This window comes from Frieseomelitta varia, unplaced genomic scaffold, assembly GCF_011392965.1.
Source record: "Frieseomelitta varia isolate USP_RPSP 00005682 unplaced genomic scaffold, Fvar_1.2 scaffold_564, whole genome shotgun sequence".
Taxonomy (NCBI): domain Eukaryota; kingdom Metazoa; phylum Arthropoda; class Insecta; order Hymenoptera; family Apidae; genus Frieseomelitta; species Frieseomelitta varia.
The window spans coordinates 517,560-541,942 of NW_025110328.1; the positions used below are offsets into that span (position 1 = coordinate 517,560).

Below are 24,383 nucleotides of genomic sequence, written 5' to 3' on the forward strand. Positions count from 1 at the left end.
ATGATATATATATATTTAATATGTTGCTTTAATTTATTTGTACAGAAAAAATATGAAAGTGAATTATTCTTTTGAGTTTAATATACTATCAACTCCTCAGGTTATTAGCGATTGGTGTTACGGGACTATGTACATATATAGTTTTTAAATTAGGAATTGTAAACTGCGAATATTCAATCTACAATTTGCAATATTCACACATAAGACATTATAAGTTTCAAAATCATTGTAAATATCAATTTGAAATTTTAACATGTTAGTTAAATAATGCGGATAATATTGTAGAGTATAATATAGAAAGAATATTTTAGAGTATAAGTAGTTGCACAAGTGTTTTGTAGGAGTGAAAGAGATGTCATTCCTAATTTTTTTAAATGAAATAATATATAAATTTTTAGTTATTTCGATAGTATTATATCCTATGTAGTATGCAAAAAAGAATATAATGAAAAGAAGAAAAATGTTTATGTATAAATAATGTGCGTTAGAAATGTTAGTTGCTCTATTTAATTATTCGTTTATTACATGACTCACTGTTTAGTATTATAAATAAGCACGAATTTGTTTGAAGCCATTATGAACGAGTATTTGTTCGCTTGATCTAAACGCACCATAAGATATATATACATTTGTACGTATTATGTACGTTACTATTTAAATTTGAATTCAATACAGTGTGTTGTTGATTACATTACTTTTAAATGGAATATGTACAGTAATATTATAGTAGTAAGTAAACAATAATAATATTAGTAATGAATTTGGAAATAAAATCATAATGAAATGTATCTTAATATAAACTCAAATTTTATTTGAGTAGTGCATTTGTAATTTCTAGAATAATATTAAAGGTTACAAAGACATAACATATAGATAATCAATTATTTTTAGTTCTGCTCTTTTGTATAATATGTTATTTAATCTGTTTGAATGAGATTAATAATTTATGGAAAATATGTGATTAATTAGTAACATATTTTTATTTTTTGAATATTAATAAATTTCTAACCTCTAAATAGTAATTTACAATATAAATTTATGCTTTTTAATGCAGATTATATGTCATAAATAGAATGGCTCAAGAAAATCAAATTAGAGATGGTTCTCTTGAAGCTGTTAATGAAGAATATGTTTTATGTGAAGACAAAGAAGGTGGGATAAGGGTAGATGATGATATATATATACCACCACCTCTTAAAACAATTAACGAAATTGATGTTAATGGTCCTAGATTAATAATTACTAAGATTATTAATGAAAATTTTAAAAGCTATGGAGGAATGCAAGTTATTGGTCCATTTCATGAGGTAAATATTATAGTATAGTTATAAAAATTCAACAAGAATTATTAAAAGAACTAAAGACATTAAAAACTACAGCATTGTTGACTTTGTTTATTTTTAGTGTTTTTCAGCAATTGTTGGGCCGAATGGTAGTGGTAAAAGTAATGTTATAGATTCAATGTTATTTGTATTTGGGTATAGAGCATCTAAGATTCGATCAAAAAAAATTTCAGTTTTAATACATAATTCAAATGAATATCAGAATGTTAATAGCTGTACAGTATCTATATATTTCCAACAAATAATTGATAAAGTAAGTTACATCCTAAAACAAATTTATTTTTATATATAAATTTTTCTTCATTAAGTTTTATAAATTAATATTATTTTAGTTGGATGCAAATTATGATGTTGTACCAAATAGTGAATTTTTTATATCTCGGACAGCATTTAAAGATAATTCATCTTATTATGAATTAAACAAGAAAAAAGTACAGTTCAAAGAGATTGCGAAACTTTTGAGATCTTATGGTGTAGATTTGGATCACAATCGTTTTCTAATTTTACAAGTATACACTTTATTATTTATTAATATTACTTTATTAATAATACATAATATTTTTATCATTTTACAATATTTTTATCATTTTACATTATATTACATTATGTTATGTTAATAGGGAGAAGTTGAACAAATAGCAATGATGAAGCCTAAGGCTCAAAATGAAAATGACACTGGTATGCTCGAGTTTTTGGAAGATATAATTGGAACAGTTCGTTATAAAGAACCATTAATAAAACTATCACACAAAATAGAATTTTTATCAGAACATAGAGTGGAAAAGTTAAACCGTCTCAAGATTGTTGAGAAAGAAAAAGCAACTCTGGAAGAACCAATGCAAAAAGCTATTGAATACTTGCAATTGGAAAATACAATTGCAAAGTTACAGCATCAACTATATTGTTGTCAGAGGTAATCTATTTTAGAAAATGTACCGTGTTTAAGTTTTATAACAAATTTTTTTATTAGATATGAAACGTCTAAAGAAATTGCACAACAAGAGAATAAACTAAATGAATTTGATAAAGATTTGTCAGAGCTTAAAAACAAAATGAAAGAAGTTCATGATGAAAAAGAGCAAAAAAACAAAGTGATCAAAGAGGAAAATATAGCACGAGACACTTTACAGAAAAAAAAGGATGAAATTGTAGCAGAATTTGATAAAATCCGAAAACACGACGAATCACTTCATGCAGAATTAGTGGAAACAAATAAAAGACGAAAAGCTAACATTACATCTTTAAAAACAGTAAAATTTATTTTATTATTATTATTCTGTGAATTTTATTATTATTATTCTGTGAAAAAGAATTAGCACCTATTACTTTTGTTAATTTTAATAAATGATTAATTATTTTCTGTAGGAAAAATCTAAATTAGAAGAATTATATAAAGTCTCAGAAAAAAATGCAAAAGATATTAAAGAATGTGAGGAATTTGTTGAAAAACATTCAAAAAATAAGATAAAAGAGGAGGCAGTATTAGAAAAGTTAATGGTTGAATTAAGTAAGAAAACTAAGCCATTATTAAATGAACGTTCCGAGCTTGAGAAAAAGCTAATATCTTTAAGAAAGGACGTTGATCAAGCACAAGCAGCATTCAATATTGCTCAATCTGAATTGGAACTGTATATTTCCATAGAATCAACTGAAAAAGAAAAACTAGAAAAATTAAAACAGTCATTAAAAATAACAACAGATAATTTAATCGCACGAAATGAACAACTACACAGTTTAGAAAACAAAATCCCCCATAGTGAAAAAGAGTTAATAAAGATACAACAAGAATCAAAACAGGTGAAAACAAAGGAGATTGAAATGACTTCAAAGTTGAAAAGAATGAGAATTTCAATTGAAGAACAAAAATTTGCTATGCAAGCAAATAAGTCAAAGAATATAATTATAGATAGTTTGATGAAAGAAAAGAGAGAAGGTCGAATTGTCGGTATTTTTGGAAGATTGGTATGTAAATTAATAATGATTTAATATCATTAAATATTAATGTTATATTGTTTAAAATCATTTCAAGGTCATATCTCTTCTCTCAATTACTATATTGTATTATGATTAATATATCGATATTAATACATGTCATTAATGTCTATGATCTTATAATAATTTTCAAGGTGATTTTGGAGGAACTTAAATATATTTTAGTTAGTTTCTTTTATATTTAATAGCAGTGGAAATAATTTAGATATTTAATTTGAACAAGATATCCCAATACCATATTTGGTATTTTATGTTTGCATTAAAAAAAGTTAAAACAAATTATTAATTAGTTAATGACTTTTTAATAATAATTTTTTAATATTACATATAGAGTGGGTGAAAAATTGTAGTACAACTGGACAGAGGGTAGTTCTATGTAAAAAAAATAAGGAAAAAATGTGGTATACAATTTTTTCATCCAAGGCTTTGTTTTCGAGAAAATCAAATTTGAAGTTTAATTACGCAATGCGATTTCCTTATCGTGTATTCCATTACCGGTTGTCTCTGCTCGTGCTAGTGTTTATAAACATTGATAATGATAGGAAATAAATTTAAATGAATAAATTTCTTAAATAAAAAGTATTCGTGCCGGATAGGTCGTGAAACAAACACTGGACTTCAATGTTTCCAGACCTCATGTCTTTGAACTTCTACTTATTGGGACATGCCAAAGAAGAAGTGTACAAAGAAAATATTAACAACATTGTACAACTAAAGCAAAAAATTCTTCAAGTGTTTGAAGAACTGAAAAATGATAATACGTTACAATCCGCTCAATTATTTTTAATTCGTCGAGCACAATTATGTATGCAACAACGACAACATTTCTAACAGTACTTGTAAAGTAATAAACTTCAGATTCGATTTTCTCGAAAACGAAGCCTCGGATGAAAAAATTGTCTGCCACATTTTGTCCTTATTTTTTTTAAGTAGAATTAACCCCTGGCCGGTTGTATTACGATTTTTCACTTACCCTGTATACTACAATGCAAATTAAAACTTAATGCAATTCAAAGAATTAGTATTATTTTATTATTAGTGAGTAGTGAAGGATTTTGCTATCTTATAATAATATATAGTCCAATTTTAATTTTAAACACAATACCTCCAAAAATATTTGTTATTGTAAAAAATGTTTGAGACATCTGACGATGACCACTAGATTTGTCTAAATGGAAACATTTCCGAGATTTCAAATCATCTTTGTGTTTTAAAATAAAATTATATATTTTATCTATATAAAATTATTGAAAAATTATTAGTTTAGAAGATACTTTAATTTTAATTTTATAAAATTTATCGTATGAAATATGTGGAAAGACAAAAACGATAGATACTTTGTAGATAATATCGAGTTTTATTGATTAATCTATAAAAAAATATATGATTCCACTTAGAAAAACAGAATTGACTTTGAGAAATACTTAGACAAATCTAATGGTCATCATAAGATATCTTCATTGAAACATAACAGGTTTGTTTCAAATAATGAATAGTTATGGAGATAATTGCGTGGGAAGATTAAAATGGAACACTGTGTATTTGTTATTATAAGGGTTATTTATAATAGACATATGCATTATAATTATCTTTTTAATAAAAGTATTTTGTAATATATATGTATAATAAAAATATTGAGATGTATTTATTTACATGTAGGGGGATCTTGGTGCTATAGATAGCAAATATGACATTGCAGTTTCAACAGCCTGTGGTCCTTTAGATAACATTGTAGTTGATACTGTAACAACTGCACAAACTTGTATAACATTTCTTCGAGAAAACGATATTGGACGTGCAACATTTATACCATTAGAAAAGCAACAGCATTTACTATCAAAATGTAAACAAAAAATACAAACTCCTGAGAATGTTCCAAGACTATTTGAGCTTATACAAGTTGAAGATGAAAGAGTATTACCAGCATTTTATTATGCATTACAAGATACATTAGTGGCAAATGATTTAGATCAAGCAACGCGCATTGCATATGGTTGTAAACGTTTTAGAGTAGTTACATTGAAAGGCGAGTTAATTGAATTATCAGGAACAATGAGTGGAGGTGGAAGAAGTGCGTTGAGAGGAAGAATGGGACAAAGAGTTGTGAAAAATGATTTATCTTTAGCAGATATTAAAACATTAGAGTCAAATTTGGATATAACTTGTAAAGAATGCAATCAACTTAAAGATAGATCTCAATTTTTAGAAAATCAGATTCATATTTTAAATACAAGTTTAAAGAATATGAAAGTTACTAAAGAAAAGTTGTTCATAGAAGTAAAAACATTAAATGAACAAAAACCATCATTATTAGCACAAATTAAGGTTCAAGAGAAAAGAACTGCAGAGTTAGTATCGAATCCACAAAAAGTACAAGAGTTAGAGAAAGTGATGACTGCTGCTAAGAAAACTTTGAAAAACATGCAAGAAAATTCAAGAATTATTGAAAATCAAGTGACTGATATTAATAAAGAAATAGATGCATTGTCAGGGCATTCTGTGAAAAATCAACAAAAGAAAGTAGCTGACTTATCTAAAGCAATTGATAATATTAAAGCTGAAATATGTAAATTACAAGTTGCTATTAAAACAGCTGAAAGAAATGTGAAGAAAATCGAACAACGAATAGAGAGTTTGGAAAATAATGCACATACTTGTGAACAAAGAATTTATGAGATTCAAAAAGAAAAACAAGGATTAGAAGAACAAGGAAAAGAATATGTAAAGAAACTTGATGAACTTACAGAAATTCTTTTAAAAAGAGATGAAAATATGTCATCTTTTAAAAAAGAATTAGATGCTTTACAAGCTAGGGAGAACAAAATGCAAGCAGTTAAAATAGATCTTGATCAGAAATTGAAGGAGCATAGAAATACACTTAAAGAGTTAAAACAAAAAATTCCGGAGTTTACAAAAAGAATAGCTGACATAAAACTTCAAATAATACCTGGTGAAAATACAGAGGAGTTAAAAGAATTAACGGAAAAGGAACTTAATGAACTAGAAGAAAAAGTTCTTATAGGAAATTTGCAGAAAGTTAAGAAAAGGTTACCTACAGAAATTCCAAATATGCAACTTATTGCGGAATACAAAGAAAAAGATGCATTGTATTTACAACGTGCTGCTGATTTGGAAAAAATAACAATTGAGCGCAATAAAATACGAGATGTTTATGAAGTAGTAAGACGTCGAAGAATTCAAGAATTTCTTACAGGTTTTACTATTATTACTGATAAATTGAAGGAAATGTATCAAATGATTACTTTAGGAGGTGATGCTGAGTTAGAATTGGTTGATTCTTTAGATCCCTTTAGTGAAGGAATTGCTTTTAGTGTAAGGCCTCCTAAGAAATCTTGGAAAAATATTTGCAATCTTAGTGGTGGTGAAAAGACTTTAAGTTCTTTGGCTCTTGTATTTGCATTACACCATTATAAACCAACACCTTTATATTTTATGGATGAGATAGACGCTGCTTTAGATTTCAAAAATGTTTCAATTGTTGGAAATTATATTAAAGAAAGAACAAAGAATGCACAATTTATAATTATATCATTAAGATCAAACATGTTCGAACTTGCGGATTGTCTGGTTGGAATATACAAAACATACAACTGTACGAAGAGTGTTACAATTGATTTGAAAAAGTATTATGAAAAAAATGAAATTGTTCCACCAACACAAATATCTTCTAAAACCTTATATTCTACACAAACACAAAAATTTGCTATGCAAAGTCAACATAAAGAAAATTATAAAGCACAAAATATGAATACTGCACAATCAACAGAAAAAGTTCAAGAATCGAATGAAAATGCATTTGAGTAAGTAAAATAAATTTCTTAAAGTTTATATATTTCGTTTTTAATGTTGATTTAATTATGTTAGATTTAATAATTTTATTTAAAATTTTAAAAATGTATTAAGAAATATATTTATAGAACAAGTCGAATTATAATTTTCAATAATTTATTATAAACAAAATAAAAAAGAGTTATAAATAAAAATTAAAAATTTAATACAAAATGCGAGATTAATCAAAGTTTAAGAAATTTATGTTTTTAAACAAATTAATTTTTTATTCATTTTCTTATTCATTATTACAGATTAATAAAATGAATAAAATATAATATAATATAGTAAAATAAAACTAAGACAAAGTTATGTACTATAATCTTTATTTTATATTATACATTCTTATTTTTTACAGATTGCCTGAATTAGAATTATGTCCAACACCAAGAAAGGCATCTATTGAAAATAACCATACAAACACAAATGATAGCAATATTTGTGATAAACCTTTAAAAAAGAAACGTAAAATATGAAATATAAAATATAAAATGTGTATTTCTGTTAATATTCAAAACACAAATGATGGCAATATTTGTGATAAACTTTTAAAAAAGAAACGTAAAATATAAAATGTGTATTTCTATTAATATTCAGTGTATGTAAAAAATATATTTTTATATATAACAAAATACAAATCTGATTAAAATAAAATCTTATGTGCAAATAAAAATAAATTTTTATAAAAAACTTTGATTTTTTAAGTAAGTAATAATTATGTGACATTATAAATAATTTACAATTAAATATTATAAAAATATTATTTTATATATATTAGTCATTGGTATTATACATTAGTTATGTATAATATTAGAAACTGAAGTGTTGAAAGGAACAGCTAAAAAATAAATGGAAATATTTTAAATATTTCCAACATATAGCACCGTAAATACCAATGTTGGTTTATACAATAAAAGTATATATACAATATAAGTATAATTTAGTATAATAATACAATAAATATTATTTCAATAATTTATATAATAGTTCAAAACATGAGTTCACTATTTATTAGTTTACTAAAATGAATGAATCGACTCGTATTATCATTTATTTTATTTGTTTCTGTAAAAAATGTTTTTGAATTTTTATTATATTTATCTTGTCTATCATGGATTAGCATTTTAAACAATAGCATTCTTTTTTAAAAATTTCGTGAATATTGGATACAAATTTTATATTTTATATTCGTTATCACCTGTATAATAAAATAGTTGACAGTTATTTTTATCTTGAAATATTGAAATGCATTTAGTGTTTTTTCAAACCGGCCATTCAAACATTCGAAACTAATTGTAAAGAAGTGGGATAGATTTATAAGGAAAAAGAGAGATTGCATGTCATTGGGTGGGGAGTAGATATATATGATATAAGTATCATTAAGTAGAGATTAGAATTTGAACAGTTAGTGTTTGATGGTATTGGAAATTACAGCTATGAAGAACGAAGAACTTCCTACACAGAAAGAAAAGGGATCAACGAAAATTTTTGGTAAATAATATATCTTTAAGTTAAGATTGAACCTTTAAATGTTCCAACAATTAGGAATTATATTTTTAAAATATCTAATTTAAATGATACTTTAGCACACCTACTTGAAGGATATAATTAAAATAATTATTAAAATTTTCGATTTATAATCGATATTTAATATTTTATATTTAGTAATTTACTATCGATAGTTTGTAATTCCGAGTAGAATAGTATTCACAATAATATAAATATGTTTAGTGATAAAAGATAATAATAAAATTAAAATACGTCTTAAAATTAATTATTAATTAAATGAATTTTTGTGTTAAATAAGTAATACTACGTTAGTCTATAAATTTCATCATAAATATTTTTTTTATATATTTTGTATATATGTGTACACGATAATACATTATCAGTAAACATTTTTTTAAATATTTGAATATATATTTTACTTGTATTTTATTTATCGTTTTTAGACAGTGATTAAATTAAAGTAGATAAAGCTAAAGGAAAATTTAACTCTCTTGTTTGCCGAATCATTTATGAAACGTCAAATAATGTTAGAGAAAATTAAAATAATTGAAATTATACATCTACGATATTATACATCTACGTAATATAATATATAATAATGTAAAAATATAATGTATAATATATAATGTATAATACTGTAAAAATGTAGCATGAATTTTCATTAACGAAGTTTTAAGTATATAGTAAATGATCGGTATATTTAAAATGTTAAATAAGGGTTTTATCTCTGGTCTATGAACTTTTATGCAATTATATACATACGAGCAATATATCAATTTTTTTACTGATTTTGTTTTGCGCAATTGATCGTCTAAGTTCTTAGTATTTAAAATGAGATTGAATTAATTTATACAATAAGATTTTATCATTTATTTTTTTCGTAATTAAATTAATTATTGATATTTTCGTATTTAGTTTTACACAGTTTTCTAAAAGTATACACAAATAATTATATTATAGTTTAACATAGCTTTCTAAAAGTATACATAAATAATTATATATGTATATAGCGCAAAGATTTGCATATAGTGAAAAAGATTTATTTTTTCTTTTCAATATACAAGGTGTTCTGTGAGTTATGGACAATTGATTGAAAAGTGATTCTATAAAAATGAATTGAAAAGAAAGAATAAATCTTTTTTACTACAGTCTTCGTTTTCGAGAAAATCAAATTTGAGGATTTGTCAAGTATATTTAAATTTGGCTAATTCTATTCTGAAACATAAATAAATAAATACTGACACTATGATGTGCAATGTGCAAAAATAAATAAAAAATGTAGAATAAATTGTTTTTTTTTTTTTTTGAAATATTGTCAAAAAAATAGACTGAATAAATTGCTTAATATACGTACTTAATAAATTTTTAAATTTAATTTTTTCGGAAATGAGACGTTTTATGAAAAATTGTATTCTACATTTTTCATTTTCTTGCATTCATTTCTTTCATTTATTTTTTCCCGATTATTCATTTTTTTCAAGTTTTTTCAAAATTGATAAGAGTATACTTAAGAAATGAGTATATTTAAGAAATATTTAAAATCGTTTTTTTCTTAAAAATAAAGCATCAGACAAAAAAATTTTATTGTTTCCTTTGATTTATTTTTACGTGCAATATCATCTTTCCAACGATTATTTACAAGTCGTGGGATATCGTATATATTGAGTAAAATTTTTTAAAATTTAATTTTGGATATAACCCTTATTCAAAATTACCTTTTACTAATTTAATATTACTTATCACTTATTTGAAAGTATTTGTTACTTTGTTGTAATGACAAATGTTTTTAATTATCTGAAATATTCAATATGGAAATTATTTAAATAAACTTTCATGATGCAAAATATTATTGAACATTAAATTATCACATAAAATAATATATGTCAGTTTTAATAAAAGTATTTCTATGATTAGGAATATTGATGCTACTTATTAATATTTAACGATAGTTTTATTTTATTTTTTACAGAATAATTGATATAACGAAAACTTTAGTCTTATTAATTTGTTATTATGAAAATAGATTTTTATAAAATTTTTCTTTTTTATTCAAAAAATTTTAAATATTCGATGCATATGTATTTGATTAAAATGTATATATTCAACTACTTACAAATTCAAATATTGAATAATTATGATGTCAAATAGAAAAAAATGTCAACTGTTTTTCAAATTGAAGTGAATTATATCATTTGATAAAATAACATTATAAAATTTATGAATTAATTAGATTTAATATTCCTGAAAAAATGACACGCTGCAATGTGTATTTACTCTATGTTTATTTAGTTCGAATTTTTTAAATACTAAAATAATTTATAGATAACTATAACTATAGTAAACTGTTAAAATTATAGATTTTAGATTGTTTGTATTGCAATCACAACATTCACTAGTTTAGAAAGTCAAACATCAAACTCTGATTACTTTCAGTCTGAAATAACAAATGAGACATTAAAAATTGTTGTAAATAAAAATATATATATATAAAATATGTGTAATTTTTTTATTTATAGTTAATTAACAATTCTGAATGTTCCTTTCCAAGCCCGAGAAACAATTCTTCCTTACATGGACTATATCCGAGAAATCAGTGATAAAGGAATAGATGAACATACAATATTGAATTTTTGCAGATGGTCTTGGTATCAGACACCTGCAAGTTCTTCTGCACTTCTTAGGAATGGTAAATGGATATTGTCTTCGTGTGAGCATGTCGGAGGCTATCGTTGCAATGACTGAGAAAAATCAGACCAGTAATCATCCATTCGAGGTAAATTGTACATACATATATAGAGTTTAGTTATATTAAATTAGAAAGTTACATTAAAGTTAGAAATTTGAGATAGTTAAAACTAATTACAAGATTAATATCCAATTTGTTACCTCGTTTTCCAATATAAACGATAAATCTATGTTCTTTTTAGTAATTAACAGTGAATAGCATTAATGTAAAATATTTTACAATAAAAAAAAATGTTTATTTGCAAAAATTTAGTATCTTCAATAGATACTTTTAAAATTATGATTGAAAGTATTCTGTTGTTAAATGATCGAATATTAAATAATTCCTTTAAAGCAATTGGTATTTTTACTTTTACGAATATGTTGGATTCATAGAGAGTGAAAGGTTTATAAAATTCAAAGACATTTTTTTATAAGTTATGTGGCTCAAATAAATACTTGAATTCTATTTAAATTTATGCAATACATAAATAATTAATTAATTAGATAATTAATTCCAAGTATTTAGTTATGATATTTAAAAATCTTATATTTTTCAATAACAAAACAGTGTGTATATTATACATCTTTATTTACGTTTTTTATAACGTTAAAACTTTTATGACTTTTATATAATCAAATTGTTAGAAGATACGTAGAAAAAATGAGTAACGAAAACAGTTTTGTAAATAGTATCAATTTGATTAAAATTTTTTTCTATATGCAATATATAATAATATAATGCATATACAAATGTTAATTTTAAATATTTAAAATATTAATATTTTAATTAATTAATTTAATAATTTACTTAAAGACATTATGGACTTTTACAACAATACTTTTGAATATAAGAAATATCAAGATAATTACAATGGCCTTAGAATTTCTGTTCGTTGATATATTATATAACATTGTGAATGTATTAGATGGACTTACATACATATGTACTATATAGTACAGAATGAATCATTCGATTCACTATAAAATATTTTCTTGAAAAAAGTTACAAAAGATAATATAATACAATATTGATCTTTTAAGATTATACATTCGTATTGGATTTTTATTTAGAATTCAAAATATTAAAATTAGTACTATATATAATTTCGGATGTAAACGCTAGTTTAAGCAATAAAATTTCAGAAAAGAATAAAATATGTATATAGATCACAGATACTGTTACGTAACAATAAATAACGATACTAGAATGAATAGACATTAAATAAGATTTATTGAAAAATATTGAAAAAGCTAATAGAAAAGATCTAAGAAAACTAGATAGTAAATATTATCAGGACAACACAAAATGAAATGCAGATGTGTGTGCGCACATACAAACTCTAATTTTATTTTGAATTTTAATTTACAACTGCTTTGACGCAAAATATAAAGTAAGAAAAATTAACTTTAAGGAACTTCAATTGAAAACCATGATTCAGTTGGTTTTCCAGAAAACTATATTTAGTTTGCATCTTTTCACATATAATATTACACGTACGCGCGCGCACACACACGCAAATCATGTATGTGAAATTATATGTATATATTATAGCGTTAATTTTTTAACGTTAATTAGTAGTAACAACTACAAAAAGTTTTATTTTATACTATTATAGTAATAGTTATAAATATTACTTTATGTTTGATTATTGTACTTAGATCTACGATTGGAAACAATCAGAAAAGTCAATGATTATTACTTCTTTCTTCTGGGGTTACGCGATCATGCAAATACCAAGTGGTTACATAGCTGCAGTATGGAGCGCACAGAAATTACTCAGTGTTGGAGCATTACTCTGTGGAATCTTAAATATTCTGATACCAACTGTTGCTCATTATGGGGATTATATTGCTATTTGCATTTGTAGGGTAGGCATGGGACTCTGTCAGAGTTGCCTTTTACCATGTATACATACCCTTCTTTCTAAATGGGCACCACCGTCTGAACGATCACGACTTGGTGAGAACTGCTTTATTAATAAACTATTGTGTTTTAACAAATGAATATTATTAATCGTAATATTAATTGGACATGTAATATTGTTTGAGCCATTGAAAATTTGACTTGTATGTACGTATTTAAAAATTTATATAAATTACATATAGTTGAAACATGAAACATATGTCTTAATTATTGAATATAAATTATAAAAAAGTAAATTAAATAGACTCAAGCAAAGACGGTATTAGTTCTAAGTAATGCTAGAATGTTAAAAAAAAAAAAAGAAAATGTCATCCAAATGTGGACTGACAAATACTTGGTCAAAAAGTTGTTTAAAGAATATACGATAATATAATATATAATAACGGATTGTATTCTGATCTGTTATTTTCTTAATCCACTATATAATACGCATACTAACTATGAATTAAAGAATAAGTGAAGGATAATCCTTGAATACTGAATATATCCTTGAATGTCATGACCTTTATTTTAACACGTGCAGTAAATGTAATTGGCTGTATACATCCAGAATTCGAATTACTAACCTCCGTTATATAGGTTGCCTCGTAACTCATGGACGACTGATTGATTTTACATAATAAAACAAAAAATCGAAAAGAAAGAATATAATTTTTTGTCCGAGATCATCGGACAAAAATGAACAGGAATATACTTGAATTAAATTAATTTCTAGACTAGATAAAAACGAATAATTGACAGATCATTTTATGTGGAAAAATAAGTGAAAAGTATAGCATACTTTTAAAATTTTTTTCTTCAAAGACATTTCGTAAGGAGATTTTTAACAAAACATATTAAAAGTCTATTTTCTTGAAAATGAAACAAAAAAATTTTATTCTATATTTTTTACTTATTTTTACACATCCTCGTGTCGATTATCCAGTATTAAATTACAAATATATTTGATAAATTTTTAAACTTGATTTTTCAAAAACGAAAATGAAAGAAATGAAAAAATTTTATTTTTTTCTATTTATATCTACATACAGAATCACCTTTCGGTTGTTCATGATACTCTGTGTTGTTACGATACAGATATATTTTGAGAATGTCCATAAAATGCACATTGTTTGTATAACAATTTTAAATTTCAAGCTCGATTAAAATTTTAAGATCATTTAGGTCATCTTGCATCTTACGATATAGATACGTATGATAGATATTGAATATATATATATAGACTAATAGACGCGCTTGCGCGCTTCTATATCGTCATAATTCTTGTGCAATACAGAAGTGAAGATGTTCGTATTGTGACATACGTATAATATTCATTATATAGTATTCACTGAATAAATACATATAAATACAGGATATTCTATGGTGGTTCTACAATCTTAATTTGGTGGAGAAACATATAAGTAACTTGTTGCAAAATTGACCTTGATCTTGAATTTCACATTCAAGTCCTTTTATGTTTGCATCATATTCTATTCGTTATAAGAAAGGAATTACATCTCAAAGGAATTACAGATTCATTTGCGAACGACCTAGTCTCTTAGAAAATGATATTAAACTTTCAATTAATCTTGAAATGATTTTATTTATAATACCATTATAACATAAAAAAAATTAAGTAAAAAAAATTAAATAACATATGAAACAAAATAATATTATCTTTATATAATTATTTAAATATGGAATAATTAAAATTATTCCAGTTACGTACGGGAATGTATGAATCGTAGAAGAGACGACATCGAAGCACAATAACAGTACGTGAGGAATTTTTTTATTGAATATTGAATATTTAATGTAGATGATCAAAAACACATTCAGTACGACATTTCAATTCTTCGACAGATGTAAAAAGTCGACTCGATCTACAAACAATATCTTTTACTGATCCCCAAAATAAGAAATCCAATGATGTTAAGTCCTAGAAACTAGATCGTGTCGAGTAGGTCTGCGTCGTATCTAGCGCATTCCTAATGTTTAATTCAGAAATTCACGAACTGGTAAGTTCCACCGTACATGAAGTATATAGATGCAGTGATGATTCTGTTGTGATATAACTTTTCTTAAGAAGTAGTATTACAGAAACTATAGATATGCACTTATTATTTGTTTTGGAAAATAAATGAGGCCAATAATCTAATCCCAAATGATTCCTATCTTTTCTTGATTAAATCTCTCAATTATTGCATTGATTGGATTTCTGTAAGCCCAGATTTAGATTCAGAATATTATTATTTGAGAAACTGTTTTCATTTGTAAATAATACACGATCCAAAAACCGTGGTTTGCATCATAGTTTATAGTATCTAAAGACAATAGTTTCATCAAACATAAACGTAATTATTTAGATACAGTGTTTGAATGCATTATGACGTTCATCAAAGAAAGCCTAGATGGTCGCAGACCTTTTCTGATAATTATTTGCTACTGTTGAATAATTAATTCACTCGTCGAGCCATATTGCGTAAGCATACTAAAGGAAAAGTACAAGCAAGTGCGATAACTTGCTTTTCTTTACATCAGTGAATGCAAGGTCGATCTGTTTCTCGATGTGGATTAAGATGACGTATGAATTCTTGATTACTACATTGTTGATCTATCCATTGAAAATCTTTTTAATCTGGAATTTCTTCTGGACGTAGTTGCCTTATATTATTTCTTGTCGAATTTCCTCAAGCTATTGCATAGCTTTCTTGTCTTGTCATGATATGTTATTAAATTTTTCTTTAACTAGGATAAATTTAATTATATACATTGTACATATTAATTGTACATATTAGTAATTATAATTATAATTTTATTGATAACATTTTACTTAATTTTTTTTTTTGATGCTATATATTAAATTTTATATAATATTATGTATTATATATAATTATATTTAAATAACTATATAAAGATTCATTACCAAATTCTTCTTATGAAAAAATTCTGTTACAATTTGTATTATATTATATATAAAAATTTATATATATATATATTTTATTTATTAGAAATGGTATTATAAATAAAATATTATATATTTCATTTATTAAAATGGTATTATAAATAAAATGATTTCAACATTGGAAGTCTAGTCATTTTTCAAAAGAATAGATTATTTGCAATCCATGATTCCTTTTTGTTCCTCATGACGAATAGAATATGATGCAATCATTTAAAAAATCTGATGTTCAAAAATTCAAAGTTAAGATGAATTTTGCAGCAAGTTACTTATATGTATTTTCATCAGATCGAGATTATATAATTACATTATGATGGTCACGACGTATAATTTTGAAATATCCATGTGAACCAATGCAATGAACATGTTCAGATGATTCTCGCGCGATATTGATTGATTTCATGTATCTTGAGTTCCTGAGAATCTCGGTCGCTAGCAATATTTGTCGTACGGCACCTTGTCGATGAGACATTGAAACAAATTGCGTCGTTTATACAAAAATGCACACATGCTTGAGTATTGTTTGAATAAAATATTTCAAAATTAATTATTTAAATAATACATTTTATTTGGCTTCATCTTATTTTGAAATATATTAATTTATTTGAACAAGCAAATCATTTTCTTCGAACTTATTTAAATATAGCACGGTATAACCCAGCCATCAGAGTGAAACGACATTTTGAGGAAATGGGAAGGAAGAGGCGAAAGAAAGATGACGCCGAACGTTGAAAATTTTAGTTGCTTTATTATTTTCTGAGATATTGTAAAAAACTATATTGTAAAAATAGTCAACTATTTTATTATTTGGCAATCAAATAGAATAATTTTTTATTTTGTATTTTATATATATTTTTGCATATAATTATAGAATAATCTTTCAAATAATTTCTGACTCTACTAAATAAACTTCAGTTTGTGCTGCGAATATTTACTAATTTATTTTAATGACTAAATTAGTCAAATAAAAAATGATTTGCAAATGATTTATTTCAATCGGACATAACATAAAGTTGCTTTTTACTATATTATTTTAAATGATTCATTATTCCAAATTGTTATATTTTATTTATGTATATTTTTTATATTACTTTTAAAATAAAAATTAATAGAAATGATACATTGTTCCAAATTGTTATGTTTTATCTATGTATATTTCAAATAATATTTGTCCAACTCTGCATAAACATTGGATTCTGTCAGTCGGTGACATCAAGTAGAGATGTCTCTTTTCTGTCAAGAGCAATCCTTGAATTCGAGGTCTGTTTTAGGCATTCGACATAAGATCAAAAAAGATAGAACTAAAGTATTTGTATTTCATTATTTCATTTTTGAATATGTACCTGATAAAGTGCGTTTATATTTGTTACTGTTACATATTTACTTAAGTATTTAGTGGTAACGGGGGTCGACGCAGGATCCGTTTCTAAATTTCTTTACTGATATCCATACATAATTCTCCAATGTTAGTTTATCGCATTTCAGTTAAGTTAGAAATGACAATCAAGATATGCGAAGGTGTCTAAATTTGAGAAATAGGCCGTCAAATACTTTCTTTAGTGCGGATCACTTTACCAATATTTATCAGAATAACTGAATCGATTATTTACATTTTCTACTGACATTTTTTACTATGGCACATTGGATAACGGCAATGCAACAAGATATAGAATAACAAATCTTGATGCACCTATACAGATATCGTGACACATACATATCTCCAAGTATTCTTATTGACGATCTTTATATTTATTATTATAAACAAATGAGTATTCACTTAAAGAATTGAAAAATTATAATACTTAATTATATATTGTAATATCATCTGTCATCTATCTGATACTTATTGAAAATAACTCAAAAAATCTTTTTATTTGAATTAATTCTGATAACAGAATCGAAAGGATTTTTGACAGAATCAAATTAAATCTACAGTTTATTATGATGTTTGTTAAAGATACAAAATGTTTCCATTCATTGAGTAAACACTATGAAAATGTGAATTCAAAACATGAATTTAGTTTTAATTGTGAAATTATTTATATCAATTAATATCTATTTATTAATTTATTTAATTTATTTACATATCTAACATAGAAAAGTATTTATGACATAGGTAAACTTAATCGATCTTACACATACAAAATAGCTGATTCGCATTTACTTGTATGTAAGAATTGTTCAAATTTTATATTGACGATACGTTGGAAATTAATGAATATATATTGTATGTTTAAATAACTATTAATCAAAATAATTGAAAATGGCTTTAGTTTCCTTTAATTTTGTTTTAAATTTCTCTCGGAATTTTTTCACTACGTAATCTAACAAAAAGTTTTTATAAGTTGTACTTTAATATTAATTGCAATTAATCAAAATCCCAAAAGTTGAAATAATAAAAATTCCATATTTAAACTATAGTTATATGATATAATAATATTACATTTATTTATTATAGGAACAATTGCTTATGCTGGTGCACAATTTGGAACCGTGATTTGCTTTCCAATTTCTGGAGAGTTAGCAGCAAATGTTGGCTGGCCGTATATTTTTTATGTGTTCGGTGCGTTATCGATAATTTGGAGTATTGGTTTTTTTATTTTTGGTTCTGACAGTCCTTCTAAACACTCACGGATATCAAAAAAGGAAAGGCGATATATAGAAAATAGTTTAAAAATTATAGATAAAGAAGAAAAAGCTACAGATAAAGAAAAATCAGATAACAAAATGGTAAGAATATTCTTCATATTCTTTTGTTCTATTTTTTTCCATTAAAGTGTCCATTAAAGTAAAAGAAATAGGAAAACTGTAAAATACAATTGAGTGCATAAGCTTTTATTTATATATTTTACAAAAAATCATTTAAATCTTTAAAAATACACTGTTAAAATATAAAATTCTATAAAATTTCTAACAAAAATTATAAATTGGTCATTTTGACCATTTTAATAATTCTAGTGTTAATGAATGCTTATCTTGCTATATGTAAATATTTTCTTTTTATCATGCAAGTAGAAATTACAGTAGACTAAGGTATCCAAATTTTGTTCATCTAAAGATATCTTAGCATTTATCCAAAACAAAATTAATTTTCAATCTAGAAAAATTAGTACTTCAAATGTTTAATAATAAAGCTTTGTAATTAATGTTTTTTGACAAACAAAATAAAAAAAATATATATATGTAAGGAATCTTTTTAGGATTCTAAAGAATGTGTGTGTGTGTGTGTGTGTGTGTGTGTGTGTGTGTGTTTCACCAAACCATTTGAATATCTTCTCTGTTAGTAATAATACGAAAATCATTTCTGACGTAACTTAAACTGATTGAAGAGACAAATCGGATAGAACTATTTTTTAAAAAATATCATTTTTTTATGTTTTTTTAAGGTCATTAGCATTTTTTTTTAGGTAGGAAACGTGTATTTTTTTCAATTCCATCATGTAGCTCATAAAGTACATTCAGATATGTTTATAATATAACTTTCAAATGACTTCTGACCTGAAAATTTTTAAATTAATGTGAAACTTATGTTGAGCGAGATTAGAACGACAACAGAAGCGATCTTGATGGCGTAGACACATTTAATTTAAATGTTCAATATGACGTTCTTGTACTGTAATGAATTTCCTGAGACGATGAATGACAGATTGTACAGCTTTCTCAATAACTTCAGGTCTAATTTTATGCGTTTTTTCATATCTTCTGTTGTTTTCGTAAACCTTCCCCTTTAATGTGTTCCACAAGCAAAAATCTAGGGATGTGAGATCGGGCGAACGAGCCGGCCATAATACTGACCGGTTGCGTCCAATCCAACCATTCGAGAACTTCTTTTTGAGAACCTGTGTTGCAGTACGTGAAAAGTGTGTTAGAAACTTGTCGTGCTGATACTATAATCTTAGACGATAACTCAGGGTACATCTTCTACTACCTAATTCGTCTTTCAAAAATTTAGTGTAATTTTGTCTAGTTTGCATACCGTTGATAAAGTGAAGTCCAATTACTTGCAATTCCGCACCAAACATTCATAGTCTCTGCTTATCAATCTAAAACATCGCAAATTTTCAATTGATCAATAATGCATATATCTTAGGTTTAATGCTTAAATAATATTTTTGTGAAAAATATTTCATCATTTTCATATTGACGTATGCCTGACTGGCAAAAATTTGTTTGTTTACTCTTGTTGTCTCTCAAATTTACTTCTGTTGTCCTAATCTGAAATCTCGCTCAACATAAGTTCTATATTAATTTAAAAATTTTTATGTCTAAGGTTATTTGAGAGTCATATCATAAACATATCTGAATGTATTTTTTTCATGAGCTACGTGATAGAATAGAAAAAAATATATGTTTTCTACATAAAAAATTCTAATAACACTGAAAGAAACATTAAAAAATATTTTTTAAAAAGTTCTTTCATCCGATTCATCTCTACAATCAGTTTAAGTTACATCAAGACTGATTTTCGTACTATTATTAATAGAGAAGATATTCAGGTAGCCTGGTTTAGCATATACATATATATATCCAACATATATATATTTCTTAAAGGAACTTTAGAATCCCAAAAAGGTTCCTTAGGAAATATTTCTAATTTCATCTGTTTATAGTAGAAAAAAATTAAAAAGAACTTTTATATATTAAAAAAAAATATTTAATTTATGGAATTATAAAAATAATATTTTTAGTGTAGAAATGGATCATGAATTTATGCATAAATCACATAAAAATTTTATTTTATATAATGATAATGTATTGTGTGTAATTATTATTTATCGAATTTTTAACCGTATTTAATATAATATAGTATTTATATAATTTATTATATGTATGTTCACGCTTATATATATTTAATTGTATAGATATTTTATTTCAAAGTGATTATATTTTGTATCCTTGTTAGATCGATTTATTGAATTAGAATTAAAAAGAATTTTCATTTAATTAAAAACATAATACGCATTTGCAAAATTATTTAAAAATTACATTTTTATGCATTTAAACATTTTAAATATTTTTATGTGCCATCATATAATGGATGGATATGTACTTTTTCGCAAAAAATTTTAATCAAAAAAAGATCTGTGATAACGTTAATACACGGTAATAACATATAATATATAATATAAGTAACGTAAATGATGCATTGTAAAATAAACACTGTTTTTATAAAAATAGTGTATATACATACAAGTTTTATATAAGTTTTTTTTAAAAATACATAAAAGTATACATCGATTAAAAAATTTGTCTTTTAAATATCGCAACACGATATTTAAGTTTTATTAGTCAATATTCTGTCAAATTATATTTTACTTATTTTGTCAAATAAAATACAATATATTTGAATTGAACGATAATATTATTAAATGAAATTGTACATAATTTCTGTAACAGAATTATTTTATAAAATATTTGTTCGAATATGCACGTTGACATAATAAATTATTAATGTTTATTATTGATTATTGTACATTTATTCAACAAAAGGCGATGAAAACACCATGGAAAGCTATATTTACCTCAGTACCAATGTGGGCTCTTATAATAGTACATTGTGGACAAAATTGGGGCTATTGGACTCTTATCACGGAACTTCCAACTTATATGAACGATATCTTAAAATTTAATTTGAAAGAGGTAAGTAACAATCTATTATATTTTAACACTAGAACTACCAAAGTGGTAAAAAGGACCAATTTTCCATAGAATTTTCATATATTTTTAGAAACTGTGTATTTTTAGTGAAAAATGATCTAAATGATTTTTAGTAAAATATATAAATAAAAATTTGTGTTCTTTATTATGTTATAAATTTTTCTCATTCTTTGCACTTTATTTTGTCTGCTACAAATTTTATATTTTAGTCATCGGTTTTATATTTTAGTTCTAGTGTTAAAAAAATAAACTTATCTGCTGAATTTTTAAAGGATTTTATCTAAGAATTTACATTACACTTTCTCAAAACTGTTTTATTGTTATTTGAATTTCTCAAAAGATTATAGATGATATTGATTTTAAATTTAAAAAAACAGTTTTATGATTGTACGCGAAAAATCAAGATTAAAATATTATGTTATGTAATAGCACACCTTTTTTATTGAACTGAGTTAGGATAAAATTGTGTTGCCTATCCACGTTACAATCCTCTAATATTATCATATTATACAATAACAATTGATTTGCTGCGATCAATCCTATAATCATGTTAGAGAAATGCCATGTTATGAGTTATAATACACGTAAACGTGCTGCACACAATTACAGAAATACTGACATTAACGGTACTTTCTTCATTTTTTTCTTTGGAAATAATTCATTATATTTAAGCATATTATTTTTTGGTTGTAAATTGAAACTGTATTAAATGTTGTCAATGTCCTCTTTTCTATAATAATTATACACGTATAAAGATCGATAATATTTTCAATAGTAAATTACACGTATGATAGACGATAATTTCGAGATAAGAATACTCATGTTGATAAATATTTCTCATTAAATACCGATGTGTTATCGAAATCTACGACGTTATTAAATTCTTGTCAATTTTTTTGTATTAGATATCTCGATTTTTCAGAATGGTTGGGTATCAGCGCTCCCTTATTTAGTGATGTGGATCTTAAGTTTTCCAATATGCTGGTTAGCTGATTACGCTTTAAAGAAGGATATCTCAAGAGGAATAATTCGAAAAGTTTGCAATACGATTGCTCATTGGGGACCAGCGATAGCTTTAATTTTTCTTAGTACACTGTCGGTGCACGATTCCATTATAGCAACGGCTATTCTCGTGATAGCTGTAGGTTTAAATGCCGGATCTTTATGTGGATTTCAAATTAATCATATTGATTTAAGTCCAAATTTTGCTGGTACGATGATGTCTATTACAAATTGCATCGCATCTGTAACTGCAATAATCGCTCCAATAGTTTGTAACATGATCGTATACGAGGTAATTTAATCGAAGAAAGTTTATCTTATACGTATTTTTTACATAAATTATTAACTACATTTTAATATAATTAGCAATAATTATACATAATTTATTTCTTTCCAGAAAAATGTGAACCAATGGAATGTAGTATTTTATCTTGCTGCTGCAATTTATGTTTTAGGGAATTTAATTTTCATTGTTTTTGGTAGCTCTGAAATTCAGCCATGGAATAATCCTGAAAATCCAAATGTTCAAAAGCAAAGCGAAAAAGAATTAACAGTTGTATAAATATCTAAAAATATTTGCGTTATATTCGATTAGGCCCATCGTTAACGAAGCGTAATAGAATTGCAAGCGTAGTGTGACAATTACCAAACATGACAATTACCTACATTTGTGTCAATTTAAATATTGACTGATGAGAGAGATACTTCTATTTTTTTGTAACTGTATGTGCGCCTCATAAATGATAATGTTGTGCATACACTGGATATCATGACGAATGAAGATCGCAAAGAGAATATGCTTCGATTGTTTTGATGGATGGCAGATTTCATATACTATTCGCTGCATAAAAACGTATATACAGCGTAAGAATAATACAATTGTATTTAATAAGTATTATGACTATATATTCACTGAAACAAGTACTTCGTAAACAATGGGTTTTATTGTTAGCGTTGCAAGCACCACATACTCATGAACTTGTAATATTATTCTAAATAGATACATGGGAAATATCAGTTGCTCAAACAAATCTTAAATCATATGTAGTAGTTTCTTTGAAACATCATATATGTACATATATAAGTTTAATTAAAGTGATTTGCATATAATTCAATATACATCTTCCCAATAATTCATTAATTTTATTATTCCAGATATAAAGGACCGTTCAAAAATTCAAGAATGCTTGGAACAAACCTTTTTCGATTTTTTTATACATATATATTGGTGATTATGAAAATGGCCTAAGTCATATATTTCTCGTTTCGAGATATTTAAAGGTTTGCGTTTGAATAAATTAAAAAAAATTTTTATACTATGAAACAAAATATTTCAGGAAATATTTGGTCTTATAAAATAAGAATTTATTATGATTGTGAAATTTTGTGTGTAACTTATAAGGAAATATGATTGAAAGTTGAAGTGACTTATTGT

The 24,383-nt window shown here is 25.1% G+C and overlaps 2 protein-coding genes across 5 annotated transcripts; both read left to right on the forward strand.

Annotated features, from left to right (window-relative positions):
• The first annotated feature begins 620 nt into the window (after nt 1-620).
• LOC122533958 (structural maintenance of chromosomes protein 4) lies at nt 621-7,759 on the forward strand. 4 transcript variants are annotated; one of them, XM_043664156.1, is made up of 9 exons: nt 621-729; nt 1,055-1,307; nt 1,405-1,596; nt 1,676-1,852; nt 1,964-2,256; nt 2,314-2,593; nt 2,709-3,305; nt 4,995-7,156; nt 7,543-7,759. In XM_043664156.1, exons 2-9 carry the CDS (start codon nt 1,074-1,076, stop codon nt 7,658-7,660), a joined length of 4,053 nt encoding a protein of 1,350 aa, XP_043520091.1. In that variant the 5' UTR covers nt 621-729; nt 1,055-1,073; the 3' UTR covers nt 7,661-7,759. The 4 variants fall into 4 exon arrangements, with proteins under 4 accessions (XP_043520091.1, XP_043520094.1, XP_043520092.1 ...); XM_043664159.1 differs by having other exon boundaries at nt 648-729; nt 1,073-1,307; XM_043664157.1 differs by lacking the exon at nt 621-729 and adding an exon at nt 754-851.
• Nucleotides 7,760-8,402: 643 nt separating this feature from the next.
• LOC122533963 (putative inorganic phosphate cotransporter) lies at nt 8,403-24,081 on the forward strand. The gene is made up of 7 exons (XM_043664172.1): nt 8,403-8,675; nt 11,330-11,466; nt 13,080-13,380; nt 18,747-19,018; nt 21,779-21,928; nt 22,869-23,240; nt 23,346-24,081. The coding sequence occupies exons 1-7, from the start codon at nt 8,600-8,602 to the stop codon at nt 23,508-23,510; spliced, it is 1,473 nt and encodes a 490-aa protein (XP_043520107.1). The 5' UTR covers nt 8,403-8,599; the 3' UTR covers nt 23,511-24,081.
• Nucleotides 24,082-24,383: the final 302 nt, after the last annotated feature.